Source organism: Phyllostomus hastatus, unplaced genomic scaffold (genome assembly GCF_019186645.2).
Source record: "Phyllostomus hastatus isolate PE091 unplaced genomic scaffold, TTU_PhHast_1.1 phas_contig_80, whole genome shotgun sequence".
Lineage (NCBI taxonomy): Eukaryota > Metazoa > Chordata > Mammalia > Chiroptera > Phyllostomidae > Phyllostomus > Phyllostomus hastatus.
In genome coordinates this window covers 18,997,912-19,024,730 of record NW_025333960.1, presented here as the reverse complement: position 1 = coordinate 19,024,730, position 26,819 = coordinate 18,997,912, and the positions used below count along the sequence as shown (strand labels likewise).

General features: G+C 42.3%; 1 protein-coding gene across 4 annotated transcripts in view; it reads right to left on the bottom strand.

The window, feature by feature from the left end:
* The window catches only part of GATA6 (GATA binding protein 6), a 30,755-nt gene that overhangs the window by 2,356 nt on the left and 1,580 nt on the right, over positions 1-26,819 (bottom strand). For all 4 annotated transcript variants that reach the window (XM_045849871.1, XM_045849870.1, XM_045849872.1 and 1 more), the window contains exons 2-6: positions 25,606-26,765; positions 21,074-21,240; positions 17,386-17,511; positions 16,337-16,424; positions 16,138-16,241 (exon numbers count right to left, since the gene is read on the bottom strand). In XM_045849871.1, coding sequence (XP_045705827.1) covers positions 16,138-16,241; positions 16,337-16,424; positions 17,386-17,511; positions 21,074-21,240; positions 25,606-26,728 — 1,608 coding nt within the window. In that variant the 5' untranslated portion in view covers positions 26,729-26,765. The remainder of the gene's footprint in view (positions 1-16,137; positions 16,242-16,336; positions 16,425-17,385; positions 17,512-21,073; positions 21,241-25,605; positions 26,766-26,819) is intronic.

Genomic DNA, 26,819 nt, shown 5'->3' with positions numbered 1-26,819 from the left:
AAAAGGTTACCTTTGTATTGTTTCATTCCTTCCTTCCATCCAAATGAGAAAGGCCATATAGAAAATATATCATTTATTTGACATAATTTAGTAAGATCAAGCCTCAATAACTAACCATGTTTAGACTATAGTTTGAGAAAGCAGTTGCATTTGGCTCTTTTAAAAATCTAGCCATAATCACATGTGTTTAAATCCTGCCTTTTGCCTTCTCAGATCTCAGAAGCCTGTCATTTCCTCTGTGCTTTCAGGGCTCTACCCCATAAATTACTGGATACTTGGTTTTTGACACAGGTAGAATATTTTGTACTTCTCAAAGCATACCTTTCTTTTACACACATAATCCCATTAAATCCTTAAAACATATTTCTGGCTGAACTGATGTTACATTCACTTCAGAGAAAACACAGGGCACCAGACACAGACTGAACTGAACGGAAGGTGCGCCGAGCCCCCCTGGCTCCTGAGGCCTGGAAGTCAATGTGGTCCTACTCTTTCCTGGATAAAATCTGATTTTCTCTCTAATCCTCAAAATAACCACAAGAATTAGTCAAAGAACGTGTATGAATGACCCATGGACATGGACAACAGAATGGGGATTGATGGTGCAGTGCAGGGGGGCAGCTAGGTGGAGAAGGGCAGAGGGAAAATTGAGACAACTGTAATAAAATAAATAATAAAAGAAGTTAAAAGTTAACCACATGATGCGAGGAGGTGGGGCTTCAGGAGGTCTGACCATGTGATTTCCTGTTTATCTACCCCAACGTCCTACCAGCTGGACAGACCAAATCCAGCCCCTTTATATTTTTATTTTATTTTATTTTATTTTATATTTTATTTTATTTTATTTTATTTTTAAAGATTTTATTTATTTATCTTTAGAGGGAAAGGGAAGGAGAGAGGGAGAGAAATATGAATGTATGGTTGTCTCTCATGTGTCCCCTGCTGGGAACTGGCCTACAACCCAGGCATGTGCCCTGACTAGGAATCGAACAAACCGTGATCCTTTGTTTCACAAGCCCGTGCTCAATCCACTGAGCTACACACCAGCCAGGCCCAAATCCAGCCCCTTTACAGGAATCCAATCCTTCTTTTTCCTAGGAAAAATGAGTGTCTGTAGAAATCCAGCAATGATAGTACCCCTACTCCCAAACATCTTTTTAAGTATCACAAACTAAAGACTTAAACTGAGAGCTTTGGGTGCATAAAAAAGCAAATTTCTAAAAGTCATTGATGTGCCTAAAATTTTAAATAGGTTCTTGTGAAAATTTTGAAATAGCTGAAATAATCCTGTCAAACACACTAAAGCTATGAATTTGGTTACACATATGAATATGGTGACAGCCCTGGCCAGTGTGGCTCAGTTGGTTGGGTGTCATCCCATAAAGCAAAAGGTTGCCAGTTCAAGGTCAGGGCACATGACTAGGTTAGAGGTTCAATCACTGTCGGGGCACATATGAGAGGCAACCGATTGATGTTTCTCTCTTGCACTGATGTTTCTCTCCCTCTCCCACCCTTCCCATCTCTCTAAAAATAAATAAATATCTTTAAAAACATATAGTGATTAGCTTTAGCTCTTAAATCCAAAACCCCCACAGTGAGCAAAGCCAATATGGATCCAGATTTTTAACCCCAAAGAAATAAATGGGTGACCTTAGATTACAAAAGGACTCCTCATTTTAGAGTCTTCATTAGCTATTATACAGCTAATAGAAAAAGTTAGTTGTTTTATAAGTGATTTATGCCACACTTAACTTTGTATTGATCTACTTATTCCCCACAAAAGCACATCTGCATTTATCTGACTAAATGTGACTTCATCACAGTAAGTACTATTCTCTGAAATGAAGAAGGTGCCTGTATTGGCCCAGGAAGCAGCCCATCTCAAACGGCTACAAGTGCTAAGGACAAGCATGGGCTTTCAAGTAGTGTCCTGGTTCTGCCACCCATAAGTGTGGTCACCTCCCTGAGTCTCTTTCTCCATAACTGGCTCTGTCTTACCTGCCTCAAGTATGGTAGTGATGATTAACTGAGATGTTCATAAAAGCATCAGCATGACACCTTGCCATGTGGAACATTCCACAAAAAGAAGATATTGTTATTGGTGAAGAATGGGTGTTCAGAATGGGAGGCATGCAGGACACAAGAAATCTGTTCACAGGGAAACCAGCCAAGACCAAAGTGTTAAGAAAAGGAGTCAAAAGAGACAATGTGGGAGAGGTAAACTAGAAGGCCTGACCTGGCACTTCCTGTGCCTCAGTTTCCTCACTAGAAAATGGAAAGATACAGAGACATCTATGTGTAAGGTTGTTGCAAGAATTAAATTTGTTAATATGTATAAAGCTTTTACAACAGTGTCTGGCGATGGTAAAGACTACATAAGTATAGGCTACTGTTAGTAGTTTATTATTACTGTTGAGGATAGAGTGTAGAGAACTACCTTAATCTCCCAACTCTATTCTTCACCAGGTGAGTTACCACCATCACTGGGTGGGAACAGTGGGAATTCGGAGCTATAAGTGAAACCCACCTCAACAATGACCTTATCCTAATTGTTAGTGACAGCTCTTTATAAGCAAAACAAAAAACAAAACAAAACAATAAAAAAAATGAGGTGCTTCCACAGCCCTTCAAAAGGCTCACTGGCCCTTTTTCAAATAAGCTCCATTATAGAAATCTTAATACCTTGATTATTATTCTTACACCTGAGCAATAATTCCAAAAGCTACCAGTGAAATACCTATTGCCTTCAGACAAAAATGTTAAGCTATACAGCAGGCCAAGAGTCCTATTGCCAATGGGCAGGCAAACCACAAATTACATTAGTGATGAGCTCCTTAAAAAAAAAAAAAAATCAGCTGATAAGGGGTTAATATCCAAAATTTATAAAGAACTTATATAACTCACCAGCAAAAACAAAGAAACAAATTAAAAAATGGGCAAAGGACCTGAACAGACACTTCTCCAAAGAGGATACACACATGGCCAAAAGACATATGACAATAGTCAACATCACTAAATATCAAGAAATATAAATTAAAACCACAATGAGATATCACCTCACATGCTGACAAGAATGTGGAAAAAAGGAACCCCTGTGCACTGTTGGTGGGAAGGCAGACGGGTGCAGCCACTGTGGAAAACAGTGAGGAGTTTCCTCCAAAAAATAAAAAGTGGAACTGCCTTACAACCCAGTGATTCCACTTCTGGGAATGTATCTGAAGAAACCCAAAACACTAATTTGAAAGAATATATGCACCCCTATGTTCACTGCAGTGTTATTTACAATCGCCAAGATATGGAAGCAACCCAAGTGTCTATCAGTAGATGGGTGGATAAAAAAGCTATGGTTCATTTACACAGCAACACTACATAGCTGTAAAAAAGAAGGAAATCTACCTTTTGCAACAGTGTGGATGGACCTGGAGAGCATTATGCTAAGTGAAATAAACCAGTCAGAGAAAGACAAGTACCATATGATTTCACTTATATGTGGAATCTAATGAACAAAATAAGCCAACAAAAATAGAAACAGACTCATAGGTACAGAGAACAGACTGACAACTGTCAGAGGGGATGGTTTGGGGGCTAATTAAGAAAGGTGAAAGGATTAAGGGGAAAAAGAACTCATGGAATAGTATGGTGATTATCAGAGGGGAAGGCCGGTGAGGGGAGGCAGAAGGTAAAGGGAGGATAAACAATGATAGAAGGAGACTTGACTTGGAGTGGTGAACACATGATATACAGATAATGTATTAAACACCTGAAACCTCTAATTTTATTAACCAGTGTCACCCCAATAAATTCAGCAAAAATATTTTATACATATATATATGCAGCTGATTTGGAATCAAAAGCAACATCTGAGTCTCTCAGAAAAAAAACGGAGCAAGTACTTGTGCTTAAAGCTTGAGAACCATATTTGTAAATGGGGATACACTATTCAAACATGAAATACTACAATGTAAAACTTTTATGTATTCCAGTCATACCTCAGTAAAAAATAAATTATGATTTTTATGTAACAACACATAATAAGATCTGATAAAATTGTGATAACCCCAGGTCCCTCATCCGCATGGCCAGCAGGGCTGAATTCTGATACACACCTTAGAAGGCAGTGAGCAGAGACATCAATAATTTTACACCCTGCTTAGCTCTGTAATTTCACTTCTGAAAATGCATTATAAGGAAAGAATTTTAAGGAAGGGAAAGGCTCTGCACAGGAAGACATCCATGGCAGGTTTACTTATAGTAGTGGAAACCATAGAAATAATCTAATGTCTAATAATATGGGAATGATTTGGAAAAGCAAAGTACATTCACTCAATAAACTATTATGCAATTATTAAAAATAATAAGATCATGTAGCAAAATGGAAAAACTCCTGTAATGCAATGTTAGGTGAAAAACAGCAGGACGTAAAATTTCTGTGTCATAATTACAACTTACCCATGAATACACAAGAGTATTTTGAGAGAACCCAGGAGGGCATTTGAGAGGGGACCATTTGAGAGAGCCCAACCTATTAGCCACCTATGCCTCTCTTTGAATATTTTAATTGAATGGTATAAGTACCTTGGGGGAAGGATAGAAGATACTAACACCAGAATCATGAGGCACACGCACTTGAGGAATGAGCCAGCCTGGAGGGAGTCATAAAGTAGCATGAAAATACAGGGAAGAATCAGAGTGGAGGCACTACCAGAGAGAAGGGTGGGTCGGAAGGGGCCTCATGTACCCCAGGAGTCACCTCCCTATCACCTGGCATAGGCTGGAACTCTGCCATCCATGCCCACGAGAAACATGGTTTCATAGAAGTTGAAGCACCAAACACTGCGTGGAACAAACACCAGTGGAACCTGAGCTCTTTAACCCGTATCCTTCCTGCAGAAGACTAATTGGCACAACCCTCCTTAAGAAACCTGGCTTGGAATGTCATTATTCATCTAAGTGCCTTTTCCTCATTGGTAATATTCAAGACCTACCTAGTGAGAATCAGTACAATTTGGGGGAGAAAATCAGAGAAAACTTATTGTGACCCTGGACCCAGTACACACACACAAAAACATACAAGTATAAATTTCAACTGATCACTATGTCTTCCCACATCTAGTCAAACCCTTGAAGGGCTCTAGTTCAGATCACAGACACCTCAACATAGCAAAGGCAGACACCTCACCAGCCTACTCCACCAAATGTTTCTGAGCAACAGTACAGAAGAGCACTCGGGAATGCCTGTAGCTGAATCATCCTTCCTCCTTTCGCGGAGCTCAGGCAGGCGGAGGTCCTCGCTCTTTCTCTGATCAAAGTGCACTGAGGGTGGAGCAGAAATCTGTTCTGTGTTTCCATTCACAGCTTATCTGCCCTCCACCCTCCCACAGACAACTGAAAATGGAGGCACTTCCTGTTGAAAAAAATGTGTTATCAGCACCAGTCCCAGCCTGGGCTTAGCACTGAGCGCAGGCCAAGTGAGGTGGGAGACGACTGATGGCCCAGCAGCTGGGCTGGAAAACTCCCTCCTACAGGAATAAGTGACTTCAGGGGCTACTCGGCTGCTGACAGGGACATGGAAAACATCCACTAGCCTGTGAAGTAGGCACAGATCAGGTTTAAATCACCACATTTTTTGCCTGTAAGAATAAATCTTTGTTTAGTTTTCAGACAGATATCTGAAAAGTCAAGGCTGTCTGAATTGATAAACTCAGGTAGTTAAATGCCCAGCAGTGCCTGGCTCACCAAGATTACCACTTCTCTTTCTTTGCCTTTATGGCATACACCCCATAACAGGCAGACCGAGCGACAGCCTCTGGTGGAGATGCCCAGGGAGGCAGCTCTGGAAAGGCAACACATCTGAGTAAAGAACCCCTTCAAGGACACAGCCGATCTTGAAGAACAGCATAAGTTCTCTGGCTTGGGAATTATAAACATGCATTTCATTTTTTAGAAGGAAAAGCAATAAGCAGTCGACAGGGATGTACTCGGTCCTCCATGCTGTAATCTCTCTTAATGCAGCCCCGATCTGAAGAAAGAAAACACTGCACCCCAGGCAGGTTGGGGGGTGAGCGTGTGATCATTTCCAGAGCATGAGACTTTGATGATGATCACCACTGCCTCCTCAGCTCACATTCAGACTGTCAACTTCCATGGCCTCTGATCTGTCCTTCCTCTACATCTGAGTAAGTTTGTGGTTACGGCTTTTTCTTGTGTGAGGGGAAGCCAGCCGTCCCTCATTGCCAAAGCTCTCTTCTCTGCTTTTATAACCTCTGGGTTAGACTCTCGCAGTGCTTTATAGCGGTCTTCCTCAAAAGAAAAAGTAAAAACTACATGTAAGTTCCAACAAAGAAACACTTTTAGATAAATCTAAACTTCCACCCTAAAAACAGTGCTCATTTCAGTTTAAATGGAAGTAATAGAAACAGACAAAAAGTGAATTCAAAAATTTCAACACAGGAAGATTCACAAAGTGCTCTGTCTCCATCAGGAGATGTAAAAATCGTCAATCACAACAAAACCCTCTAATTCTCCCACAGTGGCTCACATCGAGCAAGACCACACAGGCACCTTCCCTCACAAGAGGAGAGTCACGGTCACTTCAGCTGACAACCTGACTCAGTTTTCAGCAGAACGGTAATTTTTTTGTAATCTAACAAATTCCTTACTGGAGAGCTTGCTGGCTGCCCCCATGACCCTCTTGGTCCTTCCAGGCCTGAGTAAACTAGGTTTTATCCATACTCTAGGATGCTGCAAGGACAGAAGAAAAATTCTGTACTTACAATATTCTCTGGACAGAGGAGCAAATTGTTTTACACATCTGTACACACTAAAAGAGAAAGCATGTTGTGGTGAAGAAAAGCATGGCCCAAAATTTATAAGTATCCTGGGGTTGTCAGTAAAATACTAATGTACAAATATAAATTGCAAAGGGGAGGGAGAGTTCGTTCTACAACTTGAAGTCATTTGCATACTCAGAAAAAGTTTTTCTTTTGAAATGAATCAAAACAAAACAGATGACTCTATTCTAGCCTTCAAATTAACTGGTAAAGAACCCTGAGGCAAGATTTAAAACCTGGTGAATTACGATCTTTTATAACAAAACTGGCTTTTCAAGAGATTGGATGAGTGTCTTTATCTCACCATCTCAATTAGAGAAAGCATATCATAGCCCAAGATCCAAGAAAGCAGTATAAATATACTAAGTATCATGAGGAATGAAAAACTGTTGCTATCAAAAATAAAAGCAGTATTTAAAATATGGTTACTTTGCTAACACAATAGCTCTCCATCTCTGAATTCCCCTATTAGGAAAGTAAGGATTTATTTCTAATGTCTTGGGATGAAAAATACTGCCAGGCAAATAAAGTACATCACTATTAATTTCCAAGATTAAATTTAAATAGTGCTATTCTTCTTGAGCTTCAAAGAGGTCCACAGGCATCTCCCACTTACGCTATACAATACTCCTAAGAACCAGATGGTAGGAATTACTTTTCCCCGTTAGCAGAGGAAAACAGAGGCTTTACAAAACCTTGGCATCTTACTGGAGTCACACAGGGCTGCAGCTCAGCGCCTGGCTGCCCGAAATGGTTTCCTTCCAGCTGCTAATCCGTGAACCCCCAGAATAAACTTCATACCATATTCAGGCTTCACCATCAATCAAGCAACTAAACTTAATAAGAACTTTAAATTAAAAGTATTTATGCTTAATAAGATGAAAAGGATGCTAGAGGGTGTGCCCCAAGTCTGGGGACAAACAAAAGAGGCAGTGCGCTAAGTAAATAAGCATTTAAACATGGGCAGATATGGACTTGGAATTGTTTACTCACAAGACTCCAACAGGACGTCAAAATCAATACCTGCTGTTTCTTTATTCAAATCTTTCTTAAAATCTGAAGTAAATAAAATAATCTCTTGGTGCCCAGTCTCGAAAATTCTGACTGCTGGGCCTAGTATGGTAAGTAGCAGCATTACGAGTTATAACATATGCCACCACCTGTCTTTGGAGATGCTTTTTTAAAATCATTAAAATTTCAGAGAAAATTAACAGGTAGGTCTAAACATGACCAGAGCTAACACCGTGTATTTAATTCATATTCATTAGATCTTCATATTGCTAGTAACTCTTTTGGCAGACACCCATGAAATACATAATAAATTACTTTCATTCCAGGAAAGGAATTCATTTTCTTCAAAGATTCATTTAGCAATAACATTTCAAAGCATTCTAAGCCAAATTTCTTAAATTTGGCCACATTTTCCCATAACATTATTTCAAGTTTTGTGACAATTTTGTATATTCTAACAGAGGCATGGAGAAAAAACTGCAAAGAAACTGTCATCTACAAAGAAAAGTTGGGTTCTGAGGCCACAGGAAAAGGCAAATGATATTCTGCCTACACTTATTCTTTACCTCATATTCTAGCGCTTTCAGATTGTGATAGTCACTTATTAAAATAAATCAGTCTCGTGATAAATTAGGTGAACACATACATTATAAACTATTTAAAGCACAATACAGTTTTACTGTTTCCTAATATACATAACAAAGCCATCAGACATTAATGTAGTAGCACATATTTCTAACTACTTTTTATCATCCTCCCTGTGACATGCGCACACACGCGGGGGAAAAAAAACAGGAAAGTCCACAAAAGGCCTTGAGATCAAAAGGAAAGTATGCAAACTCCACATACTTCAAGGTTCCCTGCCAGGGTGACGTGTGACTCTCACAGTGAAGGCCAATGTGGTCAGACAGGAACGTGAGTTATTAGAAGGGGCTGTGAGGGAAGTAAGAAAGGGAGCCTGGCACATAGGGAGCATGAAGATAAAATGCCAACAAAATATTTATGTTCATGGCTTGTAGCAAGTGGCAAGTGGGATATTAATAACTATGATGGCTGGTCAACTCCTGGGAGTGGTAACAGCCCTGGACTGGGAGCAGGAGACGTCGGTTCCAGTCCCCGCTTCAACGTGGGCTTGTTTTGTGACCTTATGAAGTCACTCTGGGCCCTGGTTTATAAATGAGGCAATAATAAGGCCTACTCTCCGCAACTCTCTCTCAGACCCTGTGGGAGATTAATGACTTTGTAACTTTTTCTATTCATTTAGAAGAGAGTGTCTTGGACTATAAACACTTGGAGAAAAAATTGACACTTGCCTATTAAAAAAATGCATTTATAATGGTTTTGTAAAAATTAACTGAAGGCAATCTGAACATTCTGAAGAGTTCCAATTAACTTAGCATTCGCTGTATGAATTTAAATCACAGCATTAAAAGAATTTTAATATTTTATGAGAATCTTTCTAATCACATTAGAAACATTAACAGTAAATTTTACTACTTTTTTCTAGTACCCAAATAATATATTTGTACTATATATACTACCCAAATGTCTTACTACTATAATACATTTCATTAATAAGTATAATAGTAAGAAGAAAATTTGCACAGTGTGCCTTTTATGTTTGGCCATGAGCAAATCACTTCTCTGACACTATTTTTCCAACTGTTTCAGTGGGACAATATTTAATGCTGAAAATTACCAATTAAATTAGATTTAATTAAGAAAATATAATTCCTGCCCTGGCTGGCATAGCTCAGTGGATTGAGCGCGGGCTGCGAACCAGGCATCACAGGTTCGATTCCCAGTCAGGACACATGCCTAGGTTGCAGGCCATGACCCCCAGCAACCGCACATTGATGTTTCTCTCTCTCTCTCTCTCCCTCCCTTCCCTCTCTAAAAATAAATAAAATCTAAAAAAAAAAAGAAAGAAAATATAATTCCTTCTCTTTAAACATCTCAGCATCACATGTACTTACATACCATGTATTAATCTAGTACACCATAGTGATAACAACCTGGGTCCAAATCCAAACCCTTAATACATAACCTTGGGCATGTTAGTTACCTTATGAGTCTCATTCCTGCGAATACAAAATGGTAATAAAAGCACCTGCATAGTAGAGTAATAATTAGGAATAGAAGAGAAAATGTCCATAAAACACCTGGCACATAAAAGTTTTGATGAAGCTAGTTTCCTGCCTTCCTATGTCCACTATCTTATAAATGAGAAAGTATGAGAAAGGGAGAAATTTTCTCAAAAGCAAGAGCACAACTGATAGAGTGCAAGGCTAATCCACCAATGTCTGGCTTTCAAGGACTCTAAAGGCTCTTGTGGAAGAGTTAAGTTAGGGGATCAGCAGGAATTGTTTTGTCTCTGTTCTAGCAGCCTCTGGAATCAGACCCTCTCTTCATAGCCAAGTTCCTCTAAGCAAAAGCAACTCACACTGTATAAATGACCTTTCAGCTGTTTAATGATTATAGGAACAGTTAATAATAATAGGAACTATTATTTTGTGGCCAACCATAATGCCACAGTAAAGTCAATTACCTGGAGAAAAAGACAATGCAGTATAAATTTGCTAATAAAAAAATAAGCTACAGGACTAATAAAGTGTTGCTTTCCAATTTTTTTAAAGATTTTATTTATTTATTTTTAGAGAGAGAAGGGAGGAAGAAAGAGAGAGAAAGAGAAACATCAATGTGCGGTTGCTGGGGGTCATGGCCTGCAACCCAGGCATGTGCCCTGACTGGGAATCGAACCTGCGATGCCTGGTTCGCAGTCCGCGCTCAATCCACTGAGCTACGCCAGCCAGGGCGCTTTCCAATTTTTTACCACAGGATGCAAATAATCAAAAATCTATATAAATAATTTTAAATATTATCCTGCAAAGCACCTAACCTTCCTTCAGAAGGCCTTATGAAGACATCCAGATATCTTAACAAGCATCAGTCCCTCAACCGCTGCCTGTAGGCTACAAGCACTTACGGGTGTGCATTAACTCTCTCAAACCACTTCTAGCACAAGATTTAGCACCATGCAGCTCAAGAGAAGTATGTCTTCTGCCCTGGCTGGTGTGTCTCAGTGGATTGAATGGAGGCCTGCGAACCAAAGGGTTGCAAATTTGATTCCCAGTCAGGGCACATGCCTGGATTGCAGGCCAGGTCCCCAGTAAGGGGTGCTCAAGAGGCAACCACACTTTGATGTTTCTCTCCTTCTCTTTCTGCCTCTCTTCCCCTCGCTAAAAAAAAGATAAAATCTTAAAAAAAAAAAAAAGAAGTACGTCTTCTGACAAGGCCTTTGAATAACATTATCATCAAGGGGTGACTACAATAAGAAAACAGGTCTAGCTAGGAAAATAGCATCTCAGAAGAATAAATGAGACAGGAATGAAGAAATCTATTCAGCAAGGAGAAACTGACCAAAGTGGGTAAGGTCCACCCAAAGGCACAGAATCAGCCTGGGAGGAACATGAGATGAGGTCCGTCCTTATCTCAGTCTAAGGTCATCTGCCTCTCTTGTGGAAGTATATCACCAACAACGAACCACAAGGTGAAGAAACTTCTTCCTATCACTAACACACCAAGCCTAATATGTTTCCATTCATGTCACGTGCCAGCTACCCCAAAACCATCTTACCCTGATGAACCCTGGGGACAGAGAAACTAAACATTATAAGCTGTGAGGTCAGGGCATGTCACCAGTTCCGAGGAAGACTTTTTTTTTTTCCTTACTATTTGTGAGGGGAAACCCTGCTTGTAAAATGTACAAGTATGAGCATGCTAGCATTTGTTTAGATCAATTTTCAAAATACTCCCAGCTAAGAATGTTTTAATTGTTGGGCTCTAGCACACAGAAATGCATTTGTGACTGCAGTGTGGGTTAGAGAAAGTCCATCATTTAGAAATGAATGTGGTTTGAGCCCTTCTTAAGGAGGACTCTACCTTCCACCTATTTTACCAACCTTATCTGCCTTTGGCTTCTTACACCCTGCACTACAGACACACTGAACCCCTAAAATCATCCCTGAAGTACCATAGATACCCATGCTCCTCTTCTTCCTGAACACCTTCATCCCTTTGTTTCCCCCACAAAAATCCAACCCATTAACTCGAATTTTCTCGACTCTGTGGAGCCATCTCCAGCTCTGCATTCAGAATTCACCACTCCCTGCTTTAGCTTCCTACCATAATTAGTCGCTCCTTTAAAGCACTTCCGAATCTAACCAGCAGTCAGATCTGTCTATATTTGCCCCCCCCCCCCCGACTACCACCACCTTAGGAAAAATCTGAAGTCAGGAACACTGTTTTACTCAGTTTTAAACAGGGCCTCCCATAGTGCAATGCTGTATAAATGGAACAACAACTGTAAAGCAAGACCTAGTCATACACAGTGTGGGGCAAAAGGTGTACAGTAACTAATAATACAGGAATAAGCTGTGTCTCACATACTCACAACTGTAAACCTATTTTTGCCCCATCCTGTATGTTCAGTGATTTCTTATTCTCAGACATTTTCTTACTGCATTTTTCATCCCCAATTTAATCTTTCCCATCCCAAAGGAAATTAAGAAATACCTTAAAGACTTCATAGGGGAAAGTTATCTATAAGTTCAAAAGTCACAAAAAATTAATCAACTATCAAAAATTAAGTTTAACATATTTCTTAACAAAGATTCCAAAGTAACATGATATGGACTTTTTAAATCCTGGGGCTGCACAGCAGCAGGTCTTCCTGACCTCACACAGAAAACAAACTACCCTCTCTCTACCTCCACCACACATACACACACACCCCACACATAGCCCACAACATTCATCCAATGACCATCAGAAGGAATGTCTTCCTTTTTCCCAGGCAGAGGTCTAGTTAAAACACAAAATAGCAACAAGTATGGAACATAAAGCTAAGACATGCAAAAAAGTCAAAGAAATGAGGCTTCAGAGCCTCATTTTCTTGTCCTAGAAAAATGCCAAATGTTATACACGAAGAATCCTGTCCACCCCTTCGCCCTGCTCAGGAAGGAGCCTGGAGGCCCCTTCACAGCGGCAGAAGACTCAGCCAGAACACTCAGCCCCTGCCAGGCTAGCTCAGGAACCAGGCCACACCAGAGACCAGTGCTACCACCTGAACACGCCCACCCACAGGGCAGCGTGGGAACAATAGAACTGAAAAGAAGCCTGGTGGGAATGCCTACTGGTGATCTCCTAGAGTTGATTTCTCAGTGGGAATGAAAATAAACAGCAAGTTTGGTTAAGACCTCTGCAGTGGTCTGACATCCTTGTAAGTCCAAGATATTACGGAAATATTCAAATATTCAAAAATAATATACAAATACTAAAGAAAGGTAGAGCATTTACATTGCCCTTTATATCTCTCAGGGAAGAACATGTGGCCCCAGTTCCTATCTTCCACTGGATGCCTAAGACTGCCTTTTGTTTTGCAGCTCAGTTGTGCCTATCAAGCTAGGGTAACTCTAATTTCCACCAAAGGGGCCACTGGAGATCAATGGGATGTACCCATCACCACAGGAGGCTTATTACACACTGAGCCAACAAAGGTGCTACATACTACGTACGTACCAGATACAACCTTGCTATGTGGATATAACACTTTCCTCACCTACAGTCCTTCACCTAAATCCTGTAAGTGGTCAGCACAAACAGCAACTGCCCTCCAACATCATAAACCGTGACTAAAAAGGGAAAATGACACATCTTTGTCAACACCGTCCCCCTTCACAAGTGCTTCTGCCCTCGGCTCACAGATAACTCCCCCAGCATGCTCTTTACAACTCCTCAGCTGCCAGTGGTCATGCACACCCAGAAGACTCTGAAAAGTGCTTAGGGACCAAGAGACACACACTGCACTCTTTGGTAGTGACTTGGGGAGACACCTAGAATCTACAACTTTTCTTAGAGGGGCAGAGTTTCCAAAGGCAGCCAGCAGATTGGCTTTGGAAATGGCAGGCAGGAGCTGACGGGCACATCCGTGATGGGCAAACCAACTGGAGAAAACCCATACCCCAGGTGCCAGCGGAGTGCCTGTGGAGCAGGCCAGGAGTGGGTCTCTGGGTGAGGGAAGGAGGGTGGGCTATCTACCCCACAAAAGCCCACGCACCGGGAAAGCTGTCAGGGAGCATTTCTGTGGCTGGCTGTAGCTCTCACAGCCTGTTCCTCCGTTCCTCAGAGGCTGCGCAGGCCACAGGAAGGATGGGAACTTACAGCAAAATACCTTGTGTAGAACTGTTCACAAATCTCCTAACCTCTAAAATCCTGTTGCTTTGCCTGCTGGCCTTAGGGAGGGAACTGAGCATTGAGTCACAGGTGAGAGATGCTAAGACACCACAGCCTAACTCCCGAGGTTCCTCTTCCAGACAGTCCAGGGCCAGACCATCCCAGACTCTTCACTGTTCTTTCTCTGGGAGGGCAGCTGACTGGACTTGCAAATTGCCAGTTTTGACCTTTTACATCACAGAACCACAAGAACCAAGTGGACCCCACCCACTAGGGTTGGGGGTCCCCAAAGCCCATTGTTGGGCAAATATCTATTTCTCTGCCATTTATCATTCAAATCTGGCTCTTGCCATGCTTAAACTGGACTATTTTACCAACAACAGTGACTTAGAACTGACAGCAATCCTCATTTCTGTTAAAGAAGGTGGATATCAATGCTGAAAACCAGGCTGTTCCCTCAAAGCTTTGGAAAAGCAAAACTTAGTTTGGCCTCATTTAGCTGGATTTAGGGCATAATAAAAATTATTTTTAAATAATTTTGACCTTTTCATTTCCCCACAAGGACCTCTTCTATTTACCACTTTAGATCCTTAAAATTACATGTAACCCTCCTGTAAAAACATCATATATCAGAGTCCAGCTTTATAAAGGCTAGAAACATTCTTTAACCCGTCTGTAACAAACAAAAACAAAAGGCTTTTTCCCTTGTGATACTCTTATGAAAATTCTTGTTTCATTAAAACAAGGAAACAAAGGAAAAACTCAAAAGAATTTGGGTCAGAGGACAAAGGAAATAAATATAATTTTAAGCACAGTTTAAAACTGTTTTAATGGTTTAATTTTTGTTTGGTTAGGTCTGTGAGAATATGACAAAAGAAACCAGCTATGTGGTTCCCAAACCCTGATTGGAAGACTCCTCGAGGGCAGGGCTTCAATGTCACCTGGAGCACTTGTTGATAAACACAAATTTCCAAGCCCCATCCCACTCTGACTTAGAAAATCCAGGGTGGGGCCCAGGAATGTGTAGTATTTCTAAGTACTCCAAATAGGACAAAGCCAAATGTAGAAAACAATTACTAAGTGAATAGGGATGTTTAAGGCTGGTGTTTCATCCTAAACTAGTCTCAGTATCTGGGTGGCTCTGCCCAGGCCCCACCCTGGATTTCAATGAGACCTAGGGTGAAACCTGGCCATTTTAAAATAGCATCCAGGTAAGTTCAGGAAATACTAGGGTGGGAAAGTGCTCTTCACTTAAGAAAAACTGAATTCCAATCATAACTTTACAGAAACTAACTTTGTGTGTGATCTTCATAAAGACCCTCACTCACAAACAAAATTGCTGACAGGTTTGCAGCAAGGCTGAAAGAAGCCTGGGTACAATTAAGGTGCATTTGAAGAAGGCAAGCCCTCCTTGCAGGAGGACATTGGGTAAAGAAAGATCAGTGATACAGCACCTGACACATTATGATGAGCTGTGTTTTGAGTAGATGATAAGGAGGGAAAGAAGGAAGGAAGGAGAAGGAAGGGGGGAGGGGAGGGGAAATCAAAAGCAGGAGTTGATGTGATAAAAGCAATTTAAATGTCATGGGCTCTGGGGTATAGGAAACCACTGAGCTGATAGTTTTTTTGATCTACATTAGAAATACATACATATATTATGTATATAATACCAGGTTTATATATTTATAATTTATTTTAATATATAAAATATACATATTTCCAGGCATGTGTGCATATATACATACATACAAATATACATGCACACATATACCTGCAAATAAAACAATTTAAAGCACTTCAACCCAAAACTTCTAGCTCTTATTTAGGTTAATTTAACCATAAAAATATGATATAGCTCTTAATTAAGAGGTTTGTAAAGTACTTAAGTTAGTCGCTTTGCTCACATTTAAACGTAATTTCCTCTAAAAACTATTCTTAGGTATCAGCTAACAAAACTGAACTGTTGGTTTAGGTTATTGTGCTACCCAATAAGATAAAATTTAAGATAATAAAATAGACAGCTACCCACTAGTTTAGAGTCTATACTGTTTTTAACACTTACCCCTGAGGCTGTCGGTTGTGTTGTAGGGGAAGTATTTTTGCTGCAATCATCTGAATTAGAAGAGGTGGAAGATGGAGTCATAGGAACAGAATTATTGCTACTACCTGCAACAGTCAAAATTAACCTCATAAATATACATATACTCTACTGTTAAGGTTGGCAAATACTTTACAATCAAATAGAATTTTATTATATTTACCAGAGCAAGCCTTTGACTTATTTATGTTCTTAGGTTTTCGTTTCCTGGTTTGAATTCCCTCTTTTTTCATAGCAAGAGGTCGAGGCACCTAAAAAAAATTTCACATAGGCCATACGCTTAATAAATATTATGTTGAAGAAAACCCAAACTTTAGCTAAAGACCCAACATCAGTACTGAAAGCCCTCATTTAAAAGAACTTGGCATAAATCTCAATCCAATTTTTATATACAGTCTGTAGATTCCAACTGCACAAAGACTACACTTACCCCATCAAATGCAGAGTCCTTCAGAGCAAATGAGGTGATTTGCCGGGGAGATATTATTCCTTCAATTAATGCTTACTGTTTTATACAATTCAATTATAGAGGAAAACCATTGAATGCATACTTTTACTTCAAAGAGCTCATGTGCTTTCCTCTTCCAATTGTACATATACAAGGTTATTTTCCTTTCTAAGTAGATGTTTATAATATTTTGTGCTATCCTTAAGATGAAATATAGAATCTTTCTAACTACAATTATCAAATACAGGGTGTGGCAAAAGTAGGTTTACAGTTGTATGCGAAACAGTTTATTCTTATATTATTTAATTATTGTATTATTTTCCATACAAACAACTGCAAACCTACTCTTCCCTCACTCTGTATATTACTCCTTTGTATAAATATATTTGAATGCATTCAAAAATTAAGATATAAAATAGTGTGCCCTTCTAGTTCTTCCCATGCTTTTTTCTCTTTGTGCAGGCTTTTTTAAAGGGTTACTACAATTTTATCAATTCTAAAATATACACTTTTCACATTTTAATATTTCTAATATTGTCTTACAGTGGATGTGTATGACAGTTTAACTGGCAGATTTTTGTTTCTTACTACCATCTAAGATAATAGTTTAATATAATTAATATCATCCTAGATTCAGTAACATGCATATAAAAAAATCAGATTTTTACATTTTTATCCTCTGCTCCTTTGCTGACTTTTTTAACTGAAATCATTTACAAACCATACTAAACATATATGCACTATGAGCAGAATTCATGGCGCACCCCATGGAGCTTCATGTAGAGTCCACAAGCATTGCACACAGGTTCGCCCTCAGCGTTTCTGCGCCACAAAGTGGTCGTTGTGGTGTGACAGTTGGCACAGGACAATCCAAGCCGCCGGGAGGAAGGCTAGAAAGCAGCACAAGAAAGTAAGTGTTCAGTTATAAGTGATTTTTATGTATATATGCTGCACATACGAATGTATCATGTCCCTGTCATCAACAAGCATGTACCTGGTTATTATAAATAAGAGGTTCACTGAGAAAAAATTAAGTGTAATTAGATTGACCTTCCAGGCCCAAGAAACTTACATAGTGTGCTTGATCCCAAACACATTTGATTTGCTCCAGCATATTAACGTAGATTATAGGATAACCAGGAACCAGTCACAATGTTGGCCAGTAACTGCACCCACTGTTGTCAGAGGTCAGACATGTAGGATGACTGAAATGCAATGCACCTGACTGCCAACCAGTCAGGTGGCTCTGGGCAGTCTGTTTCCCCTGAAAACTGGAGTTAGTCAGGTCTGCCTCTCATGTGCAGAGGATCAAACCGGAAACTTTTGAAAAAACTACATATTAATAAAAATTGACTTTGGAAAACGTACAAAATGTTTGTAAAGAGGTATATCTTTAATATACTCCATAAATAACATGATCCAATGCTGCCTGATGTTTTGTATTACTCATTTTTGCAAAGGGTAAGCAAATTTTCTGGCATTATTTTAATGCTGGCACTGTCTTATATACAATGATACTAATATATTTTATTTACCCTGCCACTATAATAATGAACTTTTTTTCACACAAAGAGTTAAGTGATATATCAGAAAGTCAACCCTGTTACTGTCATTATGATTTCCATGTTCCCTTATGCCTGTAACATCCTTAAAGGGAATTTATTTCCCCTAAATTATGAGAGAATGATAAAGAATGAGATTTTAACCTAGTATCAGCTTCCTCTCTAGAATGTCAAAAATCTAAATTTGTTTATAAATTACCTAGACAGGTAACTTAAAAAATGGTGCCAGGACTCCTGTTTAAAAAGCTATAGGGAAAATCCAGGAACCAAAACAGGTTGAAAGTTACAGAATTTGGGAAGTTAGCTCCACTAATTAATTTAAGAGAAGAAGCTGTAGAGAATGCACAATGAAAACAAAAATTGAGCATATATTGAAAATTCACAGATTAAAGCACAGAGACGTCCACATATTTTGGTGGCAATTTTAAAAGATACAGTTGAATTTGTCACTTAAAATTCACATCCTGGTGTATTACTTTAGCATTACTCTTTACAGACAAATCATAAAAAGAACGGGACACTGGTAAGCCTCTTAGCACTGCAACATTTTAAGAAGTTGGTGCTAAGAAAAAAAAAATCAATTTGACTTTTGATAGTAATGAATATGCTTGGATGACAGGAGAACTATTTGGGAATTGCTTTGCTATAATGATGAAAACATAAAATCTTACTCATCAGGGTTTCTTTCTTTTTCTTTCTTCCTTTCTGGTTAAAAGAAAATAATTTCCTAGCAGAACACTCCTTTCTCTTTATAAATGTAAACTCAGAAAACAAGGGACAGGAAGGTTCATTTTATAAACAGGCCATTTATGACAGTTTCCAGTGGAATTTGGAGCCAATGTGAAGCAAAGCTGTTATCAGAATGTGCCATTATATCAAAGAACTTTATGACTGTCAACTGCAGATCATAAGTGAAGCCAGTCCTCATAAACATGTGAAATGAAGGTGAGTGGGTTATAAAAGCTCCTTATAACAAGTGATCTCAGTTATATTCATCACTGACAAGGAATTCAAGTTAACCATAAATGTCTTATTTTGAAATGTGATTGGTTCTGTACTGCTGGCTAAACAAACTTGGGTTCAACATTCTACTTCTGATAACTAAGGTAGGTCCATCAAAACCATAAATAAGAAGCCCACAAGGAGAGCTAATTGATAGACACACCCTTCAATTGGTATCATTTATAACCCATTTACCAAGCATATTGGCTGACCTTGGTTACTGCCAAGACAGCTGCCACACAGAAGGGAAACTAATGGATTCGGAGATGTTAAAAACTGTTTTTCTGGTAAGTTATTTTTACTTGTAAAAGCACAAAACTAATGGCACTATCTAAATATGGATGCTACTAGATTAAATTTATAATGCAACTGGAACCGAAATGGCTACTATTCTACCAGTTTTTTACTCAGTCTCAAGAAAATGTTACTTCTGAGCTCAGCTAGTTCTCCACTCAATGCACCTTTTAAAAAAATAATCATAATAATCAGTTTCATTGTTAATACATAGCCTAATACATGAAAACAAAGAACTTCCTTGGAACATTTTCCAGCTACTTTTTTTAATATCATGCTTGTAAGAAAAATGAAAACCATAGGGAGTCAGGCAGGCACTGAAGTTAAGGATGGCCTTTGAAGAAAAACTTTAGGCTGTGGGAGGCTGTAACAAGTTTAAGGCACATACACTCATTAAATTAACCTTGGCCATTTTATTTTAAATGCATTAAAAACAAAACAACCATAAAACTAATTGCTTCTCCTTAAGGTGCCAGACTTACATTGTGATGCAATTTCACTCTAATCTGTTTAACACAAACAACACGTGTAGCATATATTCCTGCTAATTAGCGTATAACAAATAAATTACTTGGACACTTAAGATGTCTGGCATCTAACTGTAAAATATTTTACTTTAAAAAGTATTAGAGTATGTGTACTTGTCTACACAAATGTTAGCCTTATCGTGGGGCTCATGAAAGCTTTATTTTCTCTAAGTACCCTCTCCTTTAAAAATAAGATCATAAGAGGTTGATCCCTGAAAAAAAATCAGAACCCCCACACTTTGAAACACAGTAAAATGTGTTCATATTGACGAAAATCCTCAACTTGTGAACAACACACAGACTGCATTTTTTCTCAAGTTCTGTGTAGTTCTGAACAACCAGATTTCAAAATAACGAAGGTTAGAGTAAACAAATTTTCACCAGACTCAAGGGCAATCCAAAAGACGGATGGAATTTGCGGCTAAAACCTGCTTCTCTCCAGGAAGAGGCAGAAGGGACCCAGAGGTGTTACAGAAGGGGCAGAATCAAAGAAGCCCGCAATGAGGCTGTGGAGAGAAAGGGAGTGTGGGTATGTTGTCATGTCCTATTGGGAGGTGGAGAGGGGTGCGGTAAATGAGCATCGTTTTTCAAGAACAAAATCCAGACCAGAGCAGAATGCATAGTGGAAAAAAAATCTCTCCCCTTCACCTAACCTGGGTCGGTATGCTCAGTCTTTTTCTCCAGGGGTTACCATCACTACAAATGTCTTGTGTCTCCTACCAGAATTATTTCAGTGCATTTACAAATACATAAAGAGATATGTAAATACAGATTTTTTTACTTTAAAAAAAGGTAATACCCTACACCTTTCTTTTTTGCTCTCTTTCATATAAAATGTCATTTCCTATCTTAAATATGGGGAAAAGGCTGCTTTCCTTCCCCAGACGCTGATTTCAGGATAACCTCCAATCCGGCGTCAACAAATCAGGAATCTTCATTCCTGCACTCGAGTCAGGCCCAGGGGGCTCCCGGCAGCGCGGCACCTGTCCCCGCCAGGGCGCCCGGGGCTGACTGGGCCGGCTGGGCCAGCCCAGCCCTCAGGGAAGGAGGGCGGCGGTTTCACTCACCACGCGCTTCTGGGGCTTGATGAGGGGCCGGCTGAGGCCGTTCATCTTGCTGTAGAGGCCGCAGGCGTTGCACAAGTAGTGGCCAGTGCCGTCCCGCCGCCAGAGCGGCGTCTGGATGGAGCCGCAGTTCACACACTCGCGACTCTCGGGCAGGTCCTCCAGCAGGTCTGCGGTGAGAAAGGGGACCGAAGGCCGGGTGAGGCCGCGCCGCCCCCGCCCCTCCCCCAGGCTCCCGCCTGGACCCCCAGCACTCCACGTCCCTAGTGCTGCCGAGGTGCTGCCCGCGCCCTTCCCCACAGATCTTTCTGCTCAGCAGCCAAGCCCGGAGCCGGCTGGTGAGGTCCCTATTGATCGCTGACCATTCTCTGCACCCTACGGCGCGCCCAGTAAAAACCCAGTAAAGTAGAAGTCAGTGCTGGAAGCCGAGCCCAGGTCATTTGCCTTCTACCAACAAGGACCTCAGAGTTGAGATGAACTGTGGGGAGATCGATTTGGGTTCCCTGACCCCTCCTTTCCGGCTGTTCACAAGCTTTTTAAAACTGAAATCCATCATTGTTACAGTATGCCACTTGCCAAGCCCGAGCAAACCACACTGTGTTAACGCTGCTCACTGACCCCTGCTCCCGCCCGCGAGGACCCCAGGACACCGGGAGGCCGCCTCAGTTCCTTTATCTTCTTTTTCTTTGGAGAAGTATTTACTATATCCGCCACCCTTCCTATCCCCCCTCTAAAAAAGACAGGTGAAATTACAAATACTGTTCTTGAGCATTTATACCAATTAATTAGAACACGCCTCGGATCTCCTCAGGGAAGAAATGCACTAATATTAACAAGCAGAGATAAATGTCGAGTTTTACTCTCGTGTCACAACAACCAAACACTAATATATTCTGATTTTAAAGTGGGTATAATTGCTTCTATCTGCAAAATTTCTACAAATGGCTCATATTTTATTGATCCAGAAAATTACTAAGACCATCCAATGCTAAATACAACTACTTCCCATTTTCCTACACTAAAATGTCAACTTATGCAATCTTTCTAAAAAGTGTGTGTGTGTTGTTTCTACTTGGTTAGTCTTTGGAGTTCACAACTAATCAAAACCTGTTACTTAAAAACAATCTTAAGAATAAGTGGTTGTAAAATATATTACCCTAAATTGGTTAAATATGAATATTATCTAATGAGATATGCACTTATTAAGTACTTTTTAAATAGACTTTTAAAAATTATATATTTCCTGTTTGAGTTATGAACATTATAAAGGACTTAAATGTCCCAGTTTGCTTTCTTTAAGAATTTCTGAATCAATTTTTAAAGTAAATAAACACTTTAGAGTTTTATTTGAAGATTGTGTGCTATCGAGCCTTTCTATTCCTTTTCATTCCTGCACACTTAACTGTTTGTTGTAAAGATATTTAAATGTGTCTTTGGCATAAATACTCTTTAATTTCATTTACTATTTACCCTGCAACACAAGTCTCCTTTCTCGAGAAATAAGTTTAAAAGAAACTAGCATCCTACATAATTTGAGTTCAAAGTTGTCATGGGGATACTGCAACTTACAACATCACAAAGATTTATTCTTCTCCGCCCTAAAAGCCACTATTGACTACGGTAATCAGTAAAATGCTCAGGACTTCAAGGACACTGAAGTTAAACAAGGTATTTGTCTTTGTTGTTGACTTTAAAATGTTACCTATCAGAGCCTCTCTCAATAGAGGAGTGGGGCATTCCCTGGAGAAACCAGACCTGTGCCTGGCCGCCTGCCCCGAGAGGAGAACAATAAGAAGAAAACAGTGTGAACTCTCCAGGTATCTTATTCGGTCATCTGAAAACTTAAAGTCTGCTGTGGATAAATGAAATGTAGGAAGTTTGCTTATTTTTAGTTAAATAAAATCTATAGCTACCATTCCCTCCCTACGTCTCCCCACCCCTCACTCAGCAGCTACAATTCTATAATTAAAACAAGAAAATTATTTTTAAACTAAAATTATACAATCTGACAGTGCTGGAAGCCCCTTCCTTCCTCAGTTTCCCCCTACTCATCATCATCTCTCCTAACATGGCTGCTTTGGGGGCCCCTGGGGAATGAGAGACTCAGGAGAGAAGGGCTCAGCCAGCAAGTGTCTCCCCAGGACCCAAAGAGGAGAACAGTTAGTGGCAGCTTAAGAGAGGCCTGGGCTCCTGGGCTGAAGGGCTGTGAGGACACTGAGCTCCCCCACGACTCCCCAGCCACCTACCACCAGAACCAGGGAGAGATGTATGGAGCTGGTTCCCAGAAGCCTCCACACTGGGCAGGTTGAGAAAGCTCCGCACAGGTTTTAGTCCTGCTGCTTGCTCCAATCAATTAAAGAGTGTCTCCAGAAATGGTTTGTTTAAAAAAAAAATTGGAAGTGGAGAAGCAGGGACTCTGGCTAGGAAGCTGGGAGGGAGAGAGGCTTCGGCAGTCCAGGTCTCTCTAGCAAAAGAGCACCTGTGAGGACGAGCCAAGTTAAGAGTTATTCGCCTCCCCTGGCCCCAGACTGACTTATTCTCAGTAGCTTCCTGCCTTCCTGACTCTACGCAAAAAGCCTGGGTGTTCCCAAACCCCTTCCCATTTTTGGTTAGTTGTTTGGTTTTTGTTTTTTGTTTTTTTTTTCAAATATACTCTGAGTCTACGGAAGATTTTTCTGGTTTTGCAGTGTCCTATCCAGAAAGTGAAAACATTGGTGAAAGGATCGGTTAAGTTTAAAATGAACAACTTGCCTGCAATTGCACCCTGCCTCTAAAAGGATTTTCCACACAGGACCAAGTACTTTGTCTTTTGGACTACTTCTCTTTCTCTCTCCTGTGAAATGCTGAAGACTAGGGGAAAGGAACTAGTAGATCACATTAAGGTGTGTCAGGAACAGGCAGAGCTAGCTACACCTCGCTCCAGCTGCAGCAGCCCCCGACCCAACTCACAAACCCTTTCAGCTTCCCCGCTAGACTCCAGTGTGACAAAGGCCTCACATCCCTAACACCCACCCCCTTTCCATCCTTTGAAGATCCCACATCTCGCTTCTCTCTGTCCCTGGAAGCCAGACATGGGTCCCTATGCAGCAGGAAGGGTGACAGCGCTCTGCTCTCAAGCCTCTACTCCAAAGTTTAGCAAACCTGCAGGACCCGTCACCCCCTCATTGTGAAAATGGAGTCCAGAGCCAGCTTTGCAAAGGAAAGAGGAGGAAATTTGGAGACCAAAATCTATAGAGTGGGAGGAGAAAAAGAGGAAGAGCTTGTTGCCCTCTCCCACCGTTACCAATGCTTTTCAGATCAGATACTTCACTTTCAGGCCACTTGAGTTTCCAGCATGTCTTCTGAACACAAGGTTGGCAACGCCTCATATATCCTAACTAATCAGGGCCCCTAAAGGACTTCTTGTCCCAAAATGGAAGGCTGAAGCTCTCAGACCTGTGGTGTAAAAGCACCAGGTGAAATAATTTAGGCCAAGGCTCCTCCTTCATTATTGCCACCCCTGCGACTCCCACAGATCACCTCAAACAAAAGATAAAAAAGAAACAGCTTTGTCTTAGGAGTCTGCCAGCTTATGAAACAGATTAAATATAAAGTAAGGGAGACCTGTGAAAGCACCAGGATGCTGTGGCTAAGAAGCCAAAAGGCCTCTGTTGGGCCAGACAACACAATTCGCACCCTCCCCTGCATCTGTGAACAAAACACTTCAAAATGGGCTGTTTCCAGGTATTCTGAAAATTGTTTTTTCCCAGTTCACCCACTGAGTTGCCCTAAACACCGGAATGATAGTACCAGTGGGCCTAAAACCTGAAAAATTGGCGGGCTGAACGCTAGAGGAAGGATAGGTGTGGGAGGCCCAGGCACCTGACCAAACGATGCCAAGCCAAAGGGCCCCCCCCCCTCCCGCCAGCTTTCCAGTCCAGGCGTCCTCTCTGTCCTCTCCCCTCTCACTGAGGGGGAGGTGGGGATGCCAACTAGGTCCTCAGGTCTATTTCCACTGTCGAGTTTTTTTTTTTTTTTAATACTCTCCCTAAGGAAAATACACACAATTCCTCACCTTTAGAGAGGTGGATTGAGCAGACTGTGTGTGTATTTAAGAACAAGATGAATTAAGTGTCCAACACTCTCCTAAACTTACCCCCAAAGGAATTTCACTCTTCCACTCACGCAAAACTAGAGTCTTCCACAGGACTCAGAACCTATCGGTTCCTTCCCGAGCTCGTTCCTTCTTACTGCCCATCCCACTCACTACTCGTCAAGTCCTTTCAGCTTCTCCTGGGCACTGAGGTATACATGCGCGTTCAGTCTCTTCCGTGGAAAGGAAGTGAGACAGTCCGAAAAATAGAAGCGCCACATCAACGCTGCCAGACTCTGGGTCGTCCAGACACAGGTCGGCAAACGCTGCCTTGGGCCAGACCGACTTCTGGGCACCCCGACCGGAAAGTCCAGAAAACAGGGCCCAGGTCAAGTAGCTGCTCCACGCCCGTTTTCGCCCCGAGGCCACGGGTCCCACCCCTACGCGGCGGCTCCATCCTTACCCGTGCTGGGGCCCCGCGGCATCGGGAGCGGGGCTCCGGCGCGGCTCTGCAGGCTGTGCAGCACCGGGGTCTCGAAGGGGCCGGCGGGCCAGGCCGGTGTCAGCGGCGCACCCACGTAAGGAGAGTAGGGACTCGGGTGGTGGTGGTGATGGTGGTGATACGTTCCGTTTAGCTGCCGCGCGGCCGACAGCGAGCTGTACTGGTGCTCTCGGCCGCCCATGGCCGCCAGGCCGCCGCCGCCGCTCACACCGCCCGCGCCCCCACCGCCCGCTGCGGGGTAGCCCCCAGGGTCCCGAGCCGCGCCGTTGGCCATGGGCGGGCTGGAAGAGTAGGGGAAGCGCGCCGAGACGTGCGCTGCGGCCGAGCCCGCGCCGCCGGGCCCAGCTGCGGCTCCGCCGGCCGCGCCGCCTCCGCTGCCGTACGGGGGACTGTCGGCGGAGGCCTGGGGCCAGCCTGGGTGTGCGCCCGCTCCTCCAGCGTGGTTGGCGGGCCCGCTGCCCGCCCCCTGCAGGTACGGCAGGCCTGGCAGCATGGAGCCCACGCGGGTGGTGGGCACGTAGACTGGGGAGCTGGCCGCCGCTGCTGCCGCTGCCGCAGCGGCCGCCGAGTGCACGAAGCCGCCTGGCGCGCCGTCGTAAGCGGCCGGCCCCTGGCTGGAGAGGGCGGCGAGGGTCTGGTACATCTCCTCAGGCTGCTCGGGTGCGAAGGGACTCAGCTTGGCGCCGCGGCTAGACCACAGCAGTTTGCTGGCGGTCGCGGCCTGATCGAGGTCGGTGAAGAGCACTAGGTCCTCCCAGCTCGACAGGGCGCTCCCGGGGCCAGCGACCCCGGGCGCCGAAGGTCCGTGGGGAGCCCCAAAGGGATGCGAGGCGTAGGGGCTGAGCAGCAGCGAGCGGGCCGGGGGTCCCGCCGCCGTCTCCGTGTCGAGCTGCGGCGTCCTGCAGTTGCTGGCGCTGCCGGGGCCGCGCTCCGCACCCCGAGAACAGCAGGAGGAGGAAGAAGAGGATCTGGGGGAAGGAGGCGTGGAGGACTCCCGCGCTGGAAAGGCTCCGGAGTCACTCGCGTCCTCACCCGCGGGCTCAAAGCGCTTGGAGAGGCACCAGCTGTCTTCAGTCAAGGCCATCCACAGTCCGGCGCTGCTGCAAGCTGACTTCTAGCTCCTGCGGCGAGGAAACGGGGACGGGAGGAGAAATGAAAAAGGGGTTACCAAGAGC